Below are 21987 nucleotides of genomic sequence, written 5' to 3'. Positions count from 1 at the left end.
CAATGTAGAAATGCCACCTTCATAAAGCAAAGACTTCCTTACAGGATGCCAGGCAAAGGTATTGAACAGGAATATGTGGTGGTGGAGGTGTGGTTGAGAGGAGGGGTGCTAGTGGTGGTGAACTACTATAATCCCTGTCAGATATTGGACCTGGACGTGCTGGAGATGGTGGAGGGCCAGGATAGAAGTAAGGTAATGTGGTGTGGGGATTTTAATGCACATTGAGAGAGTGGTGGGAAAGTGTAAGAAGGTGCTAAATGTGATGCGCTGTCTGACGGGGAAGGAGTGGGGGGCTGGGCGTTCCTCAATGAGGACCATGTATGTTGCATTGCAATACCCAGGCAAAGGAGATGGGACCGTATGGAAGGGAGTTTAGTCCAATGGTAGCTATACCTGTAAATCCACCATGGCTACTCCCGGCTCCAGTAGTTGATCTAGAAGTGTTGGAGAGACTACAGAAAGATAGGGAGGGTGTTGACCATCTGATTTGTATAAGAGACGTCTGGATACTGTGTATCAGGATTTTGTAGCCACTTACACAGATGGTTAAAAAGATCCAAGCGCTTATTAGTGGGGATGTTGATGTTATAGATTCAATGAGCAAGGCAGAGGCAACAAGCCTGATATGGAGAGTGATGGTGCAGAGATGGCAGGAGCAGTGGAATATAGATACTAAGGCATTTATTTCAAGTACAGAGGAAAGTCGGGGAGGGTAGAATGGCAGGAAGGGCCAGAAGAGAGGAGGCTATTTTTTACAAGATTAAGGGTGGGACACAGCCGATTGAATAAGACTTTAAATGTGATAGCAAAGTATCCAACAGGAAAGTGTGATTATTGCCAGGAAACAGATACCGTGGATCATGTATTGCTACAGTGTGGGCAGTATCAGAAGGAAAGAGAGATGCTGAGATCTAGTATGAGGGAGAAGGGGATACAGGAAATTAGTTTAAAGAGTATATTGAGTAGAATGTCATTTTTTTTAGAGCAACGGGGCTGGGAGGTAGAATTGAGTTTCTCCCTGTCTCTGGCCCACACTCCAGTACAGTCGGTGGCGGTAATGCACCATAACGTTGGATGCCAACTGCCGATAAACTCCACCGAAGAAAAGGAAGAAGCGTAAGTGGTGTCACTTCACTTGCTAGGCAACAGTGTCCTAATGCTAGCTATGTCAGTTTATCTAGGTGTTATTTAACGTAATGAAATTTACATGAGCATACTTTTTACACGCTATATCCAGGTAAGACGACGCCTTTCTATTCATTCCAGTGGTTGTTTTAGCCGGCGAACAACAGTGCATCCAAGTTAAGTTGTTAGCTAGTTAGGCTAATTGCTTGCCAGAGAGGTCAAAGTTAGCTGGACTTGCTAGCGTTAGCTGTCTATTTACGTTTTAAAGTAAATCATTAATGTTAATTACATAACACATATTTGAAGTTCAATTGTTGATGAAGCTACCGAGAACGAGTAAAAATTCACCCAAGGCTGAAAAACGGCAATAGAACGTTGGCTAAGCTAGAACACTAGCGCGAGCCCATAGAAAATGAATTGAATCGAACGTTCGCAGAGCCTATTTTGACTGGAATTATGCAAAGAATTCAATTTCGCCTAAATGGCACACAAAAAAATAAAAACTTCGGACTATTTCTGGTCTGCCCAGACGTACATAATTACAAAGAGGAGATTCTCCTGATTAAAATGGTGTCCGACTTGAACAAATCTAAATATACACATTGAGAGATATTTGGCCAAATAGACCGGCATGCTTCTCCATAGTAAAACAATGAGCGGAGTTCAGGGCAAGGGCAACAAGTATTTTGGGTCTAGCCTTTGATGACAACCGAACTCGCTGCCCAGATTTACATAATTAAGAGGAGATTCTCATGATTAAAATGGTGCCCGACTTGGAAAAAATCGAAATATACACATTGCGAGATATTTTGCGAAATAGACAGACATACCAATATTTCCCCTATAGAAAACAATGGGACGACCTCAGATTTCTGAGTAATTTTTTGTTGTTGTTGTTGACGTTTTAACTACCAGCGTGGGCAGGTCTCATTGCAAACAATAGCGAAGCAGGCATTGTGACGTAGAACAATGGGCTGGGAATAAAACATTCGGAAGGCGAGTTGGTGCCACGGTGCTCAATAGAACTAATAGGAGCTGGCGGGGTGAAAAATGGCCTAAGATAAGGCCTGTTTTTTCGTGATTACTTAAAAACTAGGACAAGCAGCTGGGGCATATGGTAATATTATGAAACTGGGCTCCATGGCGGACGCAATTAACTAGTTTTTATCAGACATTTTTGTTTTGTTAAAACTGTCATATGTCCAGCCTACCAATGCTCGTTAGGAACGCTAGCCAGGGAATGTAGTTATTTTCCTTGTGCAGTCAAACAACTATTTGTCAGCTAGCTACCTAGATATCCAGCTAAGGTTTTGGCACAATGTTTCTTAAATAGATAGATAGCATAGACATCAGCAAACTGGCCAGCCAGGCAGTTTGATTATCTAGTTACTCAACTGACTTCTTGCACGGGGTCAATGAAAAAGGAAAGTAACAAAAACATATTTGGTTCATTGCTTTATGGTACTCCTTTGATGCCTACTTTTTGGTCGTTTCAGGTAGCTGCCAACCATAGAAATGTCTAGACTTTCTGGCCTCCCTTCCTATCCAGTTGACCCAACTTGCTTGCTAGTTAGTTGTTTTTGACTGTGTCTCAATGTCAAAGTGAGCACATGTGGGCAAATAGCTTACAGGAAATAAATATAGTCTAGTGTTAGTCCAAGTAGTACTCTTATCAAAGAGTGAAATGCTTACTTACAAGCCCTTAATCAACGATGCAGTTTTAAGAAAAATAAGTGTTAAGTAAAAAATTGATCAGTAAAAAAATGAGAATAATTGAAGAGCAGCAGTAAAATAACAGTAGGGAGGCTATATACAGGGAGTCAATGTGCAGGGGCACAGGTTAGTTGAGGTAATTGAGGTAATATGTACATGTAGGTATAGTTAAAGTGACTACGCGTAGATAATAAACAGAGAATAGCAGCAGTGTAAAAGAAGGGGTGGGGGGAACAATGCAAATAGCCCGGGTAGCAATTTGATTAGCTGTTCATTAGTCTTATGGCTTGGGGGTGGAAGCTGTTAAGAAGCCTTTTGGACCTAGACCTGGCACTCCGGTACTGCTTGCTGATGTACTGGGCCGTACGCACTACCCTCTGTATTGCCTTGCGGTCGGAGGCCGAGCAGTTGCCAAACCGGGCAGTGATGCAACCAGTCAGGATGCTCTCAAAAAAGGATCTGAGGACCCATGCCAAATCTTTTCAGTCTCCTGAGGGGAATAGGCTTTGTCATGCCCTCTTCACGACTGTCTTGGTGTGTTTGGACCATGATAGTTTGTTGGTGATGTGGACACCAAGGAACTTGAAGCTCTCAACCTGCTGCACTACAGCCCTGTCGATGAGAATGGGGGTGTGCTCGGTCCTCTTCTTTTTCCTGTAGTCCACAATCATCTCCTTTGTCTTAATCACGTTGAGGGAGAGGTTGTTATCCTGGCAACACACGGCCAGGTCTCTGACCTTCTCCCTATAGGCTGTCTTATTGTTGTCAGTGATCATGCCTACCACTGTTGTGTCGTCAGCCAACTTAATGATGGTGTTGGAGTCGTGCCTGGTCATGCAGTCATGGGTGAACAGGGAGTGCAGGAGGGGACTGAGCACGCACACCTGAGGGGGACCCGTGTTGAGGATCAGTGTGGTAGATGTGTTGTTACCTACCGTTACCACCTGGGGGTGGCCCGTCAGGAAGTCCAGGATCCAGTTGCAGAGGGAGGTGTTTAGTCCCAGGGTCCTTAGCTTAGTGATGAGCTTTGAGGGCATTATGGTGTTGAACGCTGAGCTGTAGTCAATGAATAGCATTCTCACGTAGGTGTTCCTTTTGTCCAGGTGGGAAAGGGCATCTCTTAAGGAGCCTAATGTTACCGTTACTCCTTAAAGTGGAACTGACAGCATTTTAACTACTTTGCAGATATGAAACACTCAATCATAATATCAGTAAACATATCAAATTCCAAGTTTATGCTTCAAAACCAACTTTATAAGAGGTTTTAAAAATGAACTCTATTCCATGACATACATATTGGGTGCGTTTGTAAATTCACTCTGGCTATCTACTCCGATTTCAGAGCACTCTTGTCTGAGTGTGCCAGAGCAGAATAACTAATGAATTTACGAACTCGCAATAACCGCTGAATATGACCGGTGTCAATAAATGTTGGCAAAAAAAGTAATTAAATTGTAGCTAGCAGCACATTTACAGTCACCAATGCTCTAGATGACATGGAAACAGCCTAATCAGCTCTGCTACAGCGAGTAAAATGGTCAGAGTGAGTTGGTTCAGAGTTCGTTTTGATATTTCACCAGCGTGTCCTGAACGCGTCTGGTGTGGATGGACAAAATCAACATGATGGCGCACACGGACGCACGCACGTGCCCAGTGTAGTCAGCATGTAAATCTCACAGGTACAAACATGACTCGAGTCATGCTACCACTGTAACCTCTCGCCCTTAAAGGGGCAGGTGAACATTTTTGTCTCATCTGTGAAATTAAACAATATACCACACTACTTCTTACTAGGAAGACACATATTGTTTTAGAAACAGTACAAAGCATGCTCATCTGTTTTTTTGTGTTTAGTTGGAGTAATTCTAGCGAAGAAATAATAATATTTAGGCTGGTAAAAAATCTGAGTGGCTGGTAGATTTTTAAACCTAACTGCCACAGTGGCTGCTGGACCAAAAATAAAATGTTTTGCCCTGCTCCCATCGGTGAATTCAACTTCAATTGTGTTGCTTTCGTGTGTCCCGTTTACTGTGCGCAGCGGAGGGAAAGTGTACAGACACATGCCACAGTCCTAGCTAGGCTACTAAAATGTTCCAGTCTGGCTTTGGTTTTTAAAACTTGACAATGAATAACCAAAAAACTAAACCTGCAACAAAACACCATGCAAAGGAGAAACATGTAGGCCTATTACAGCAATATTTGAACAGTAGCCTAGGCTGGCTACTCAGTTACAATACATTTTGAGTGCACCATACAGCAATGCTGCATTTAACCGCACCGGTGATCCATGCAGCGCCAAAAAATTAAAAACATGTTTTAAGTTTAAATGTTACGACATTAAATTCTTTTTAATTAGGGTCGCACCATATTATGCACATTTGCAAGCATAGCAACAAAGGGTTGATAAATATGATTTCTCTTTTGTTTTAATATGTTAAAATGCTATATACAGCATCCTATGTACATAAGTGGACATTTATAAAGGGATATCTTTTTTCTAATAAAACAATGGCCAGTTTGGGTCGCAGTTGCACGTTTAAGAAACAACAACAAATAGGCTATGTCTAGCCCGTGGATTCTTTGTTTATGTAGTTAGATATTTATTTAGCAAGCTAAAAACACGGAACCTAATGTTAGCTAGCTGCTGGGAGGATGTCATATCATTGGGGAAGTGGGTGAGTGACCGACTTTTTCCACTCATATCGTTTTTCAGTGGCTACAGCTAGAGATGCAAGTGTCATTTGGTTAGCTAGCAAGAAATGTGAATCGCTTTGCTAGCTAGCTATGCTGAACTTGAATGACTGTTATTCACAGTTAGCATATCTCTTAATTGTCAATCAAATGTATTTGGCATCGATCAAATGGGCGGGCAGGCATGTTCACGTTCAGTTGTCAAAATGTGGGTTTGACTGCAGAAGGACGAGCAGGCTACTATTCCCCAATGTTTCAGTGCAATTTTGACGGCCAACTAGCTTAAGTTTGAGAGGGTTTATCTAATGTTCCCTCGTTAGATTTTTAGCTTATCTCGCTCTGGCTAGCTTTAGTTGTTGATCATGTTGTTGTGCATTTTCAAGTTTTCATAAATTCATAGAATGTTTGGTTATTAAGTAAAGTAAGGCATAGGCAACTGAGGGAGAGAGAGCCTACCTTTTCATGGTTGTTTGAGCAATAGGACTCTGAAGTTCCCAAATGTAAGAGGACATATTTGCAGAAATCCATTCAGGTGTATTTTGTGGCTTTTGGCGAATGCGTTCTAATGATCTAAAGTTGTGCTGTTGCTACTGCCTGTAAACACACAGTCCAGTTCAAAGTGAATGATGGCAGGCCCGTGTGGCAAACAGCTTATTTGCCTATAGGCCTGCTGTAGCTTTGATTGGCTATGGCGCACCGGTCTGCGTAGACTCCGGTCCTTGAAAATACATGTTTTTTATTAGGCTTTATTTACTGCAGCGTATATTGTCCAAACGTGCGGCCACTTTCCCAGTTCTATATTGCTATAGAATTTTCACAAATGCTTTACTATACTTCATAACCAAACATTCTATGAATTTATGAAAATGTGAAAATGACCATATCTAAGTGCTTGCTTGTCAGAAAATGTAAAAAAAAAAAAAAAAAAAAAGTGTCATATTCTTCCTGGGGGTGTATATGAAAAGATTTGAATAAGATTTCATGTTGCTAAATCGCTGTCAGTTCCAGTTTAAGATCCATTTTTTCAGAGGTAGACTGGCTCTGGCAGCCAATACTCCCATCTAAACGTAAATTGATTCTCAATTGCGATATGGTTCTAGAAACATAAAGCCTTTTACTTTCATATCACATAATTTCACAAATGCAAAATACACACTTACTGTACACGGTTTTAACCGGCTTTATCACAGCTGCAGCCGACAGTATTTTTCTTTCGTTACACACAGGTGTTCGGAGCATGCGAGATAGCTAATTAGCGCAGGTCTCTGTCTTCAGTCTGACTTCTGTAAACACATGCTGTAACATGGAAATATGGCCATGTGGGAATCCTAACCCTATAAAGGTGTGTATTAATGTAATGTTTAAACAAATATATCTTGCTGATATGAAAGATAAGGTCCTTATGCTTCCTAAAACGTAATGCAAGTGATGCGTGTTAATGTTCAGACCGAGTGTCGGGGCTCTTAACAAAACTCCACCGTACAAAAGACGCCTTTGTCAAATGACTCTTATGTGTAATGGAACTGAGAGTTATGATAAAGGGCTAGTTTAGTGTATGCAGTGTAGCTGAAAATGAATGGACATTTTTTACATTGCAGGTTCAAACAAATACCTTAAATCACGTCACTGTTTAAAATAATGGCTGCTGTGGCTACTGCTAGCAAGCATGAGGACTAAAAGGGCAGTTGTCCAGGATAACTAGCAGTATTTCAATATTCTCAATGGAGCAGTGTGGATAAAGGTACAATTTGGAGTACAATGGCATATCCCATCCTTGCATTGAGGTACGTTTTCCGACCCATATTTCACGCTGGCACCACAGTGTCTTAATGTAACCATGATTGCGTTCTGACCTCTGTGCAGGTCAGTGTAAACTAGTATAACGGTAGGGTCGGTATCTTCTGGCAAGGCCTATAGCCTAGTATAACATTTTAAACATAACTTTATAACATGTTCTAAAGGTGCTAAGCTGTTAATTCAGCCCTCGGAGGCATTTCTAGGTCAAACTGTTCCTTGTCTCATGTGAGGAATGTAACCTAAAGGTTTGTTTCAGTCCTAATTTAGGCTGCAATAAAAGAGATCGGTAGATGTGTGTGTGTGTGTGTGTATGTGTGCAAGGTCCTTGTTCCGTTAGGGAGGTGACAGATATGGAGTGAGCTGTTTTTTACAGATTAGGTCTGGTAGAGAGAGAGAAGCTGGGCGAGTAGAGGCCCGATGTTGGGAGAGCAAAACTGCTCCCACTCTGTTCTCTCTGTTCCGCCCTCATTCTTCTCAGTCACATGCTTCTGTTCATGGGAAGAATGAGTGACCGGGACTGGTAATTTGACCATTTTGACTGTGAGTAGTCCTATACACAGGTGCTATACAACTTATTTTATTTACATTGATAGGGGTTTAAGTCCAAGGTTGACAAAGGATAGGAAGTCGTTCCATGTCATTTCAGCAAGCCATGACACCCGCCATCTCAGATTGTTCTGAAATTGTAAACAAGTAAAATTGTGTGTGTGTATGTGTGCAAGGTCCTTGTTCCGTTAAGGAGGTGACATATATAGATATGGAGTGAGCTGTTTTTTACAGATTAGGTCTGGTAGAGAGAGAGAAGCTGGGCGAGTAGAGGCCCGAGGTTGGGAGAGCAAAACTGCTCCCACTCTGTTCTCTCTGTTCCGCCCTCATTCTTCTGTCTCATGCTTCTGTTCATGGGAAGAATGAGTGACCGGGACTGGTAATTTGACCATTTTGACTGTGAGTAGTCCTATAAACAGGTGCTATACAACTTATTTTATGCATTGATAAGGGTTTAAGTCCAAGGTTGACAAAGGATAGGAAGTCGTTCCATGTCATTTCAGCAAGCCATGACACCCGCCATCTCAGATTGTTCTGAAATTGTAAACAAGTAAAATTGGCATTCCTGAAACATTATTTTGTTGACATTTTAATTTGATCTCAGAGAAATTAAGCTAATTGCACACATATTGGCAATTTTTTAATTTATAGGATTCAGATAATATTCAATAATTATAGTACCTAACATCCGATTTGGGACCAAACTCCTTCCTACCAATTAGGGCTGATCACATTTAGTTGATTGTTTGGTCGATAGGCTGTTGGTCGACCAATTATTTTTTTTTTGTTGAGCAGTGGCAAATATATAAAAATAATTTATTGCACACGAGACACCTGTCTGATTCACACCTGTCTGAGTGGACTAATCCATGCGGAGGCCGCGGGGATGGCACACCAGTATCACCAGTAGTAGCCTACATTTACCTTGAAATTACCATAATTTATAGTGTAGAATGTTTGTTTGGTTACGGTAATTTCTGACCCTTTACGCAGTACTTTGTTGAAGCACCTTTGGCAGCGATTACAGCCTCGAGTCTTCTTGGATATGACGCTATAAGCTTGGCACACCTGTATTTGGGGAGTTTCTCCCATTCTTCTCTGCAGATCCTCTCAAGCTCTGTCAGGTTGGATGGGGAGCGTCACTGCACAGCTATTTTCAAAAAAAATATCCCCACAGCATGATGCTGCCACCACCATGCTTCACAATAGGGATAGTGCCAGGTTTCCTCCAGACGTGACGCTTGGCATTCAGGCAAAAGAAAGCATGATTTGTTGACAATTGTAATCCAAGCCAAACCTTAATTTACTTGTTGTGACACACTGTGGTTCTAAACTCTGTTTTAGATGAGACTGACTTCATGACAAAAATGATCCTATTTACACTTTGTAGTCAACTTTGACACTAGAATAAATGTTTGACACATCGATCCCACATAGGCAGTTTTCAAAGGGATTAGTTGCTTTTTAGGGGCAGTCGTTCTTTACAACTGGTTTCATGAGAATCACCCTGCTCTCTTGGGGCTATCATGATGCAATTCTCATATGAAGACTTTTCCTACAAGCTCAAAACATTGATCGAGAAATGGGCTATTGGCTAAAATGTTGTGACCGCCCTAAAATTTTTTATAATGGATGTATTAAAAAAAAAATATATATATATATATATGAAACAAAATGATCAGGAAACCGCTCTATGTATTGTGATTAGTGACATTTACCATTAAACCCAATGCAACCCAATACCATTGCAAATCAATATACAGTGTGTGTTTGGGACTTTTAACATTGAATACTTCTTTTACATAAGTATTCAGAAATTTTTACATTTTAGTAATTTTAGCAGACGCTCTTATCCAGAGCGACTTACAGTTAGTGAGTGCATACATTTTTCATACTGGTCCCCCGTGGGAATCGAACCCACAACCCTGGCAATGCAAGCGCCATGCTCTACCAACTGAGCTACACAGGACCACAGTCCCTTTGCCAGGTGTATCCTGTTTCCATTGATCATCCTTGAGACGTTTCTACAACTTGATTGGAGTCCACCTGTGGTAAATTCAATTGATTGTACATGATTTGGAAAGGCACACACCTTCCAGAAGGACAACCATCTCTGTAGCACTCCACCAATCAGGCCTATATGGTAGAGTGGCCAGACGGAAGCCACTCCTCAGTAAAAGGATCTCCTCATTTTACATTTGAGATTCTTCAAAGTAGCCACCCTTTCCCTTGATGAGAGCTTTACACACTCTTGGCATTCTCTCAACCAGCTTCATGAGGACTGCCTTTCCAACAGTCTTGAAGGAGTTCCCACATATGCTAAGCACTTGTTGGCTTCTTTTCCTTCACTCTGCGGTCCAACTAATCCCAAACCGGTTGAGGTCGGGTGACTGTAGAGGCCAGGTCATCGGATGCAGCACTCCATCACTCTCCTTCTTGGTAAAATAGCCCTTACATAGCCTGGAGGTGTGTTTTTGGGTCATTGTCCTGTTGAAAAACAAATGATAGTCTCACTAAGCGCAAACCAGATGGGATGGCGTATCGCTGCAGGATGCTGTGATAGTCATGCTGGTTAGGTGTGCCTTGAATTCTAAATAAATCACTGACAGTGTCACCAGCAAAGCACCCCCACACCATCACACCACCTCCTCCATGCTTCACGGTGGGAACCACACATGCGGAGATTATCAGTTCACCTACTCTGCATCTCACAAAGATGAGGTGTTTGGAACCAAAAATCTCAAATTGGGACTCATCAGACCAAAGGACAGATTTCCACCGGTCTGTCCATTGCTCGTGTTTCTTGGCCCAAGCAAGTCTCTTCTTCTTATTGGTGTCCTTTTAGTAGTGTTTTTTTTTGCAGCAATTTGACCATGAAGGCCTTACTCACGCAGTCTCCTCTGAACAGTTGATGTTGAGATGTGTCTGTTACTTGAACTCTGTGAAGCATATATTTGGGGGTGGAAATTTCTGAGGCCAGTAACTCTAATGAACTTATCCTCTGCAGCTGAGGTAACTCTGGGTCTTCCTTTCCTGTGGCGGTCCTCATGAGAACCAGTTTCATCATAGCGCTTGATGGTTTTTGCGACTGCACTTGAAGAAACGTTAAAAGTTCTTGAAATGTTCCGCATTGATTGACCTTCATGTCTTAAAGTAATGATGGACTGTCGTTTCTCTTTGCTTATTTGAGCTGTTCTTGCCTTAATATGGACTTGGTCTTTTACCAAATAGGGCTATCTTCTGTATACCCCCTCTACCTTGTCACAACACAACTGATTGGCTCAAACGCATTAAGAAGGAAAGACATTCATCAAATTAACTTTTAAGAAGGCACACCTGTTAATTGAAATGCATTCCAGGTGACTACCTCATGAAGCTGGTTGAAGAATGCGAAGTGTGCAAAGCTGTCACCAAGGCAAGGGGTGGCTATTTGAAAAATCTCATATAAAATATATTCTGATTTGTTTAACACTTTTTTGGGTTACTACATGATTCCATATGTGTTATTTCATAGTTTTGATGTCTTCACTATTATTCTACAATGTAGAAAATAGTACAAATAAAGAAAAACCCTTGAATGAGTAGGTGTGTCCAAACTTTTGACTGGTAGTGTAGCTTGAGAGAATCTGGAAAGAAGAATATGAGAAACTCCACAAATACAGGTGTGCCAAGCTTGTAGCGTTATACCCAAGAAGACTCGAGGCTGTAATCGCTGCCAAAGGCGCTTCAACAAAGTACTGAGTAAAGGGTCTGAATACTTATGTAAATGTGTTATTTCAGTTTTACAAACATTTCTAAAAACCTGTTTTTGCTTTGTCATTATGGGGAAATGTGTGTAGATTGAGGTTTAAAAACAATTTAATCCATTTCAGAGTAAGGCTGTAACGTAACAAAATGTGGAAAAAGTCAAGGGTCTGAATACTTTCCAAACGCACTGTACATTTGAAAGTTATCAAATATCTACATAAATTCAGATATTGCGTTCTTCTCATATTACTCTGTAGGCTACTGACCTTTTCAAAGCTTCCTTTGGCAGCCCACCATACATCTGCCTGTAGTTATTGAACTCAACTTGAAGGAAGTTTGTTCTGATTGAGTGGGGGGAAACGGCTGTGGGCAAGGTTCTGACAAATGAGTGTGTCGTGGTGGTGGCAAGGACACACCCAAGAAACACCCACATCAAACCACACCCCCAAGCCAACTCACGTTTGGCTTCTGTCATGGCCGCCATCATTTCTTGAGGAGCAAGCCAAAAAACGAGGCCAAATCAGCAGGTGCAGTTCCCCTTTTAACAATGGCAGTTGCAAATTGAGTTAGAAAACCATTATGCATCTGCAACAATCAACAATTATTCTGAAGACTAAGATGCCTAGTTTATGGCACAGTGGTTTATTTTAAATGCATTTTACATTTTGACATTTACAAATTATCATTACCAAAATGTGTCCGGATTAAGTTCTTGGGTCATTTTATAAAATTGTTCTTTAGAAAAATCTAATTTATTTTCATAAAACACAATATGCTACTGTAGTTTGTACATAAATAATACAAATGGTATACTAGTTGACATTCACATGAAACTATAATATTTATTATGTAAAAACTGTCTGTGGACATGTTTCTCATTACCATAACACTTTCAAGTTGCTGTAAAAAATAAAAAATAATTTTATTCACCCATGATGCATCATCTAGATGAGTAGTCCTTAGATGAGCACAAGTTCATTTAATTTCTTCATGTATATGCCATCAGAATGAAGATCTTATTCTCAAACACCCCCTTTACGACACTTTCTCATTACCGAAATGACTAAAAGGCTCAAATTAGGAAAAAATGTGAGAACCATTACCTTACCAACAGAGGCATGAATGGGCTTTAGTGATGTGGTCAATTGTTTGCTGTCTCCTATTACTTGCAGATTGAGTTTACGGCCTATCATTACCGAAACACATCTCATTACCAAGTCATTTTTAGGTCCATTTCGGTAATTAACCTTAATTTCAGTAATGATAATAAGCAAATGTAATGTATACTCAATGGGTGTGCTGTGCTAGTAACTTTATTTACTAGGACTACTGCTTACACCTATGATATAGATTTTTTGTAAAACATCAGTTACTTGATTACGTAAGGGTTGTCAAGACATATGGGTGAATAAACCCCATTTTTGTATTTACTTAAAACCACAATCTGGAGTTTGTTTCAGCAAAGAGCAACCACACCATTTAAAGGAGGATATCTCCCATTTTGACATGTGTACCTATTTTAGCACTTACCTATACTGTTGTTTGATCCCAAGACAGTTTGGTCCATATGCCACATATTTAGATACTTTATAGACATACCATGTTATGCCATTTGCCCATAGAATCCCATTCAATTTAGAAATGCATTAGAACCACAGATATCCACGTCCTAATACACCAATATTACCTGGAAAGACCTTGGAGAAAAAAAGAAAAACAATTATTCACTGTTTTTATGCTAAAGTCCACTTTTGAAAATATTACAGTACTTATATTTATGCTAAAATAAGGGGTATTTTAGTCAATTGCATTAAGATTGGTGATTTAATATTATGCAAGTCATTTGGGATTAACAAATGACAAGTGATGTATTGGGTTACTAATTCTCTAATAGAGCTCAGTACAGTTTTTCAATGGCAAACTATGCAACACTCATTACCTAAACATGCATTCTCATCATCAAAACCTGCTTATCATTACCGTAATGCACCAATATTTAGGAAATATTAGGAAAAATAAAACGTGTACTTTAGTAATTTGGGCTTAATCTGATGGTGTGACTTTTGTTCCCTATCCAAATATGTGTACATAAAAATAACATGTATACACAAGTAATTATGACAAAAAACAAGATTCAGAAAAGGTTGTTGCGGTAATGAGAAATTACTAAATGCATTTGAATTTACTTTTAAATAGATTTGTTTTCAGTGTAATGTTTAACTCAGCCCTTTTCATTAGATAAGCAATGTTTTAAAAAATGGCATTCATTTGTTTATTACTTTTTTGGACTTCAAACTGTTACAGAGAATTTTTGCGTTGGTAGTTGTAGAAATTGTGGTAAAATACATAATATCTGATCAACAAAACAATAATTATGAAATAGATAAAAACAGATCCAAATCTTAGTGATCCAAGTGGAATGATGGTGGAATAAAAAATAAATACAAATAATAATAAATTGGGTCAAGTGCCAGTTTTGTGACAATCACCCGGCACTTGTTGGTCTATTCAAGAAGAGTTGGGTTGAAGAATTAGGTTGCGATTAGGACAAACTGAATTGCTTTCATGGAGGACTGGCATGGAGGACTGGCTTGAATTGTGAGGATGACCACACCATTTTCTTTCATAATCTATTGGTTTTCTACCCAAAGTTGCAAATAAACTGTTTAAACACAAGAGACCAGCAAAATGTATTAAAAGTGTGGCAGTGGCATCTAGTGGTACTTTCCCACTACTTTATGGTAAATAATGCAAACGACGTCGATGACCTAATTTCTCTGAACAGGGGGAAAAAAACATCACCAGATTCACAGGGAATACATTACATGGTATGTAGAAGCAATACTCCAAGCCACAGCTTCATACTACTTGTCAAACATCGAGAACTGATACTGTATAGGCCTACTGGTTGTTGGGGTGGGGTTGGTGTTGGCTTTTGACTTTCTTTTTTTATTCCTCATGTCTTAATCACTGGTAGGAAGAAGTTTGGTCCAAATCGGATGCATTTATTTAATATCTGAATCCTATAAATTTAAAATGGCCAGTTTGGCTGCAATCAATTAGCTTAATTTCTCTGATAAATCTATTTCTACAAAATGTTTCATGAATGCTAATCGTGTCTGTTACTAACTACAGAAACGATTTCAGAACTGTCTGAGATGGTGGTTGTCAAAAACCTCACATTGAGGAAAGTGAAAGTTGGTTAGTGTGTGTACTGAATAAGATGTATTCTAACCAGGGTGACAATATTGAGGTCAATGAAAGGCTTTTGTTATGTTCTCACTATTAGGCAAATATGAGTGAAGTGGTCATGTGCATTTCTTGCTGAGTCATTTAGCTGTTGCAGAACTAGTAACTCAGCATCAATATCAGTTGTCTCCTGTCATTGGTTATTGATAGGTTCAAGAGTGCTTATTTCCCATTGTTATGAATAACTTTCTTGGTTACTTTTGTTTAGTTTAGCCTAACTCTTCAAATCCTCAATCATTTTCTATAGCGGGCCTGCTCTTCTCAGGCAAAGCAGTATTTAGGCCCAAGTGGAGAAATGGTGGAAATAAACGGAACTCTAACCGTTTACAAACATTGATCCTTCTCTGATTTAGTGGCTGACGAGAGTGAATGACAGCCTGCAGATACCCACAATGACCAGAGTTGAATTGGTCAGGATTTAAGGCCAGATAGAAGCAAAATCCTAAATAAGAGTGTTACTGGTCTCTCCAGTGTTCTAATGTATACACTGCTCAAAAAAATAAAGGGAACACTTAAACAACACAATGTAACTCCAAGTCAATCACACTTCTGTGAAATCAAACTGTCCACTTAGGAAGCAACACTGATTGACAATACATTTCACATGCTGTTGTGCAAATGGAATAGACAACAGGTGGAAATTATAGGCAATTAGCAAGACACCCCCAATAAAGAAGTGGTTCTGCAGGTGGTGACCACAGACCACTTCTCAGTTCCTATGCTTCCAGGCTGATGTTTTGGTCACTTTTGAATGCTGGCCGTGCTTCCGCTCTAGTGGTAGCATGAGACGGAGTCTACAACCCACACAAGTGGCTCAGGTAGTGCAGCTCATCCAGGATGGTACATCAATGCGAGCTGTGGCAAGAAGGTTTGCTGTGTCTGTCAGCGTAGTGTCCAGAGCATGGAGGCGCTACCAGGAGACAGGCCAGTACATCAGGAGACGTGTAGGAGGGCAACAACCCAGCAGCAGGACTGCTACCTCCGCCTTTGAGCAAGGAGGAGCAGGAGGAGCACTGCCAGAGCCCTGCAAAATGACCTCCAGCAGGCCACAAATGTGCATGTGTCTGCTCAAACGGTCAGAAACAGACTCCATGAGGGTGGTATGAGGGCCCGACGTCCACAGGTGGGGGTTGTGCTTACAGCCCAACACCGTGCAGGACGTTTGGCATTTGCCAGAGAACACCAAGATTGGCAAATTCGCCACTGGCGCCCTGTGCTCTTCACAGATGAAAGCAGGTTCACACTGAGCACATGTGACAGACGTGACAGAGTCTGGAGACGCCGTGGAGAATGTTCTGCTGCCTGCAACATCCTCCAGCATGACCGGTTTGGCGGTGGGTCAGTCATGGTGTGGGGTGGCATTTCTTTGGGGGGCCGCACAGCCCTCCATGTGCTCGCCAGAGGTAGCCTGACTGCCATTAGGTACCGAGATGAGATCCTCAGACCCCTTGTGAGACCATATGCTGGTGCGGTTGGCCCTGGGTTCCTCCTAATGCAAGACAATGCTAGACCTCATGTGGCTGGAGTGTGTCAGCAGTTCCTGCAAGAGGAAGGCATTGATGCTATGGACTGGCCCGCCCGTTCCCCAGACCTGAATCCAATTGAGCACATCTGGGACATCATGTCTCGCTCCATCCACCAACGCCACGTTGCACCACAGACTGTCCAGGAGTTGGCGGATGCTTTAGTCCAGGTCTGGGAGCAGATCCCTCAGGAGACCATCCGCCACCTCATCAGGAGCATGCCCAGGCGTTGTAGGGAGGTCATGCAGGCACGTGGAGGCCACACACACTACTGAGCCTCATTTTGACTTGTTTTAAGGACATTACATCAAAGTTGGATCAGCCTGTAGTGTGCTTTTCCACCTTAATTTTGAGGGTGACTCCTAATCCAGACCTCCATGGGTTGATAAATTTGATTTCCATTGATAATTTTTGTGTGATTTTGTTGTCAGCACATTCAACTATGTAAAGAAAAAATATTTAATAGGATTATTTCATTCATTCAGATCTAGGATGTGTTGTTTAAGTGTTCCCTTTATTTTTTTGAGCAGTGTATATATATATATATATATATAGTTTTAATTTCAGTTGTCTGTTTCCAGACAGATTTCCAGTCCCTGCCTTTCCAGAGCTCCCCCTCCCCTCCACCCCCGTTCAACCCCACCCTGATGAAGACAGCGCGGGAAGCAGACCTGGAAGGTAACTTCTTATGATAACAGAAACACGACCCACTCCACCACACTCACTCCTACGCCAGACTGTGGTCAGCTCAGCACACATGGTGCACTATAGGCCCTATGCCAGTGTACACAATACATTGTAGAATTGTTTTATTAAAACTCATTTATTATGAACATTTGGTCTAAGACCTTTTTCAAGACAACGTGAGATTCACACCAAAATTGTTCTAGAATGTTGATTTTTTTTTTTGGTGCAAAAACTTCCTGCACTACAACGAGATAAGCTTGGTAGTGGGAGTGATAACCCTTTTCTAAAGTGTACACGGTAGATTCACTTACAGTGCCTTCAGAAAGTATTCACACCACTTGACATTTTCCACATTTTGTTGTGTTACAGCCTGAATTTAAAATGGATTAAATTTAGATTTGTTTTGTCACTGGCCTACACACAATACCCCATAATGTCAAAGTGGATTTCTTTCTTTATTTTTTAAATTAAAAATGAAAAGCTGAAACGTCTTGAGTCAAGTGTTCAACCCCATTTGTTATGGCAACCCTAAATAAGTTCAGGAGTACACATTTGCTTAACAAGTTGCATGGATAATAGTGTTTAACATGATTTTTGAATGACTACCTTATCTCTGTACACTACACATACAATTATCTGTATGGTCCCTCAGCTGAGCAGTGAATTTCAAACACAGATTCAACCACAAAGACCATGGAGGTTTTCCAATGGCTCGTAAAGAAGGGCACCTATTGGTAGATGGGTAAAAAAAAGAAGCAGACATTGAATATCCCTTTGAGCATGTTGAAGTTATTAATTACACTTTGGATGGTGTATCAATACACCCTGTCACTACAAAGATACAGCGTCCCTCCTAATTCAGTTGCCGGAGAGGAAGGAAACGGCTCAGGGATTTCACCATGAGGCCAATGGTGATTTTAAAATATACTGAACAAAAATATAATAGCAACATGTAAAGTGTTGGTCCCATGTTTCATGAGCTGAAATAAAAGATCACAAAAGCGTATTTCTCTCAAATGTTGTGCACAAATTTGTTTACATCCCTGTTAGTGAGCATTTTTCCTTTGCCAAGATAATCCATCCACCTGACAGGTGTGGCATATCAAGAAGCTGATTAAACAGCATGGTCATTACACAGGTGCACCTTTTAATATTTAATATTTAATTTAATATTTAAATTTTAATATGCCATTTAGCAGATGCTTTTATCCAAAGCGACTTACAGTCATGCGTGCATACATTTTTGTGCATGGGTGGTCCCGGGGATCGAACCCACTACCTTGGCGTTACAAGCGCCATGCTCTACCAGCTGAGCTACAGAGGACCACAATGCACCTTGTGCTGGGGACAATAAAAGGACACTCTAAAATGTGCAGTTTTGTCACACAACACAATGCAACAGATGTCTCAAGTTTTGAGGGAGCATGCAATTGGCATGCTGACTGCAGGAATGTCCACCAGAGCTGTTGCCAGAGAATTGAATGTTCATTTCTCTACCATAAGCCGCCTCCAACGTCGTTTTAGAGAATTTGGCAGTACGTCCAACCAGCTTCACAACCGCAGACCACGTGTAACAACGCCAGCCCAGGACCTCCACATCCGGCTTCTTCACCCATGGGATCGTCTGAGACCAGCCACCCGGACAGCTGATGTATTTCTGTCTGTAATAAAGCCCTTTTGTGGGGAAGAACTCATTCTGAATAGCTGGGCCTGGCTCCCAAGTGGGTGGGCATAGCGCCCCTGTCCAGTCATGTGAAATCCATAGAGTAGGGCCTCATTTATTTATTTATATTTACTGATTTACTTATATGAACTGTAACTGAGTAAAATCGTTGAAGTTGTTGCATTGTTTTTTTTTTCAGTATAGAATCACTGATCTTAATGCAATTTACTAAAATATCCCTTATTGTAGCGTAAGTATTCATACTGTAATTACGTGCATGTGTTTTCAAAAGTAAAATGTGGAATTAAGCATAGTGACATTTTGGGAAAAAGTAATTTCACCAAGGTCTTTCCAGGTAATATTGCTATTATGATGTGGATATGTGTGGTTCAAATGTATTTTAGATGTATAAATTGAATGGGATCCAATGGGCAAATGGCATAACATGATATGCCTATAAAGTGTCTTAGGATCAAACAACAGTATAGGTAAGTGCTAAAACGGGTACACATGTCAAAATGGGGGATATCCTCCTTTTAAGTGGTGTGGTTGCTCTTTGCTGAAACACAAACTCCAGATTGTAGCTTTAAGTAAATTAAATGGGGTTTATACACCCATATTTCTTGACAACCCTTACTTAATCAAATAACTGTTTTAAAAAAAAATCTATACAATAGGTGTAAGTAGTGGTCCTAGTAAATAAAATTACCAACACAGCGCACCCATTGAGTATACATTAGAATTAACTTATTATCATTACTGAAATTATGGTTCTCATTACCAAACGGACCTGAAAAAGATTCTGTAATGAGATGTGTTTCGGTAATGATAGGCATTTAGCTCAATTTGCAAATAGTAGGAGACAGCCATTATGAGTCTGCAAACAATTGACCACATCACTAAAGCCCATCAATGCCTCCATGTCGGTAAGTTAATGGTTCTCAATGTTTTTCCCAATTTGAGCTTTTCAGTCATTTCGGGTGATTTGGCAATAATAGAAATCAGGAGGTTGTGACCAAGCTTTGTTCCACGGATTGAAGGGGAAAGGTCAGTCTTTGCCATTCTGACTCATATTGACATATGAAGTTATTGAGACATTCAGTGAGGTAGGCTACATATAGCTTACATAACCGAAGTTCAGGTTAGAAAGAGGATTGGATTTAGACACCAGAGAGTCCGTGGGAGTTGCGCGAACAGAAAGAAGCACAAAGAACACTCCAACCTGAGTGAGTACAGGTCCTTGTATCAGACTCTTGATGTAGAAAATTATCACTATACTTTATTAAAAATCTAAGTTCTTCCAGAGTTTTTGTAGAATCAAGATAGACTTTTATTACACAAAGTAACGTAAGCCGAGATTATCTGCAGAGCACCTCCCCTCTACCTCTCAGCTCTCCGTTTATATAGTCATTCCCATACATCCTAGCTCAAAGCCCCTCCCTCTTGGGTTCCCCCACCACCATCTTCAGTTTCCCTCTCTCCACTGCTCTGCCCACTTCCTTAGTCTATGATAGTGGCTAAATTGGACTTTTAGTAGTACAATCAATCCAGTCCTTATCATGCAAAAACACTCATGTTTAGTTTAAACTCTGTTCAACCCCGGCTCTCCCGGGCTTGACCTGAAGATTGATTGTTGGACATGACAGATCCATACTTAATCTTTCAAACATACACAAACCCCACCCCATCATGCTGTAATCAATCAAGAAGATAGCCAAGGAGAGACAAAGGGTTTAGCCTGAACTCTGTTCATCCCTGGCTCGTTCCAGGGATATGCCTAAGGAAAGCCACAGGGTCATAGTCTGATTGCAGTCACAGATAAGATAAGACAACTGTAGAATTTGTGTCAGATGCCCATTTTACACAAACCTAGTGAGAGGAACCACTCAAGTTCTTGCCTAACAACAGAGAATCCTGACTATGTTCGTCACATCTGTGATTTAACTTTGTCTGTCCAATAGGTTACTAAAAAGTTCCCATCACTCTCAGTAGACTTAGGTAGCACTGTTATAGTGTGAGGACACATCAAGGCTCTACTATTCTTTCATAATGATGTGATGTTACTAGGGCTGTTACGGTCACCATAATACCGCCACACCGGTGGTCACGAGTCATGACTGCAGTCAAATTCCACTTGACCGTTTAGTCATGGTAATTGGGCTTCTCCAAGCTCTGATGCTGCTGATGGTCATTAGTATTCTACCAAACTTGCTAACTGCCTGGTACTCAGCACTCTAGTGTCCCTCTAATCACTCTGACATCAATGCAAATGAAATCAAACACTTCATTGGAGCCCATGAACTCATGTTGCTCAACATTTCTATAGGCAATGCAATTGCGTGAGAAAACAGAGTGATGGCCTCTATTAAAAAGAGGAGGATCCCATCATCTTTCTATAGGCTAGGCCTACTATATTTATTTCTCAACATTGCTAATATTAAGCACATTTGCTTCTCTTTACAACAGGAGTATAGCCTACCTGGCTCGTGTTATGATGAGTTTCTAGGGTATCAAGCAATTAAGGATGTAAGAATATATTTAGACACTCTGTGGACAGTTAATACAAATGTTTAATAGTCGGTACCGGGTTCGATATAACAACAGACAGGGCTCTGCCTCTTGCCTCTTGCGAACTACTGAACAAAGACAATATCTCAGCTTATATAGCCTCGAGTACACATTTCTTCACAAACATCTGGTAACCATCAGTGGGCACTCCCTTATTTGATGTTATTCCCTTGTCCCCAAGTCAGTATATCATATCCATTAATCATTCTAAGGTAAACATCAGTAATCTCCTTTGGCATAATGGAATGCATGACCCCCCCCCCCCCCAGACTGTGAGGCGCCAAGTCACTTTCTACTAAAGTCAACCTGGTTCCCATCACACTATGTAAACATCATAACAGCTGGCATGAAAATGAACCGCGGGAAAAGCGTCCTCCATTCGCTATTTAAGTGGATAGATGACATTTATTTTTTTCCCCTGCCCCGGTTTCGAGACAGGTGCATGATAATGGTCTATTCTAAATCAAAGGAAATGTCACATACTATTTAGTATATGTAAAGACAACATTACATCAAGAATAGTCTGATTGGTGACAATATTAGCCTATCACTTGCGAATTATACAGTGAGGGAAAAAGGTATTTGATCCCCTGCTGATTTTGTACGTTTGCCCACTGACAAAGTAATGATCAGTCTATAATTTTAATGGTAGGTTTATTTGAAGTGAGACAGAATAAC

General features: G+C 40.8%; 1 protein-coding gene across 2 annotated transcripts in view; it reads left to right on the top strand.

Annotated features, from left to right (window-relative positions):
• The first annotated feature begins 1125 nt into the window (after window positions 1-1125).
• Window positions 1126-21987, top strand: part of LOC311137951 (natural resistance-associated macrophage protein 2-like) — a 48556-nt gene continuing 27694 nt past the window's right edge. The window contains exons 1-2 of one of the 2 annotated variants that reach the window (XM_084172578.1): window positions 1126-1237; window positions 16977-17069. In XM_084172578.1, the coding sequence (XP_084028704.1) occupies window positions 17039-17069 (31 nt within the window). In that variant the 5' untranslated portion in view covers window positions 1126-1237; window positions 16977-17038. Of the gene's footprint in view, window positions 1238-16972; window positions 17070-21987 lie in introns of both variants that reach the window. The other variant, XM_084172577.1, reaches the window with a different exon arrangement.

Source organism: Coregonus lavaretus, assembly GCF_964263955.1.
Source record: "Coregonus lavaretus genome assembly, chromosome: 12".
NCBI classification, from domain to species: domain Eukaryota; kingdom Metazoa; phylum Chordata; class Actinopteri; order Salmoniformes; family Salmonidae; genus Coregonus; species Coregonus lavaretus.
This window is presented reverse-complemented; position numbering and strand designations above follow the sequence as displayed.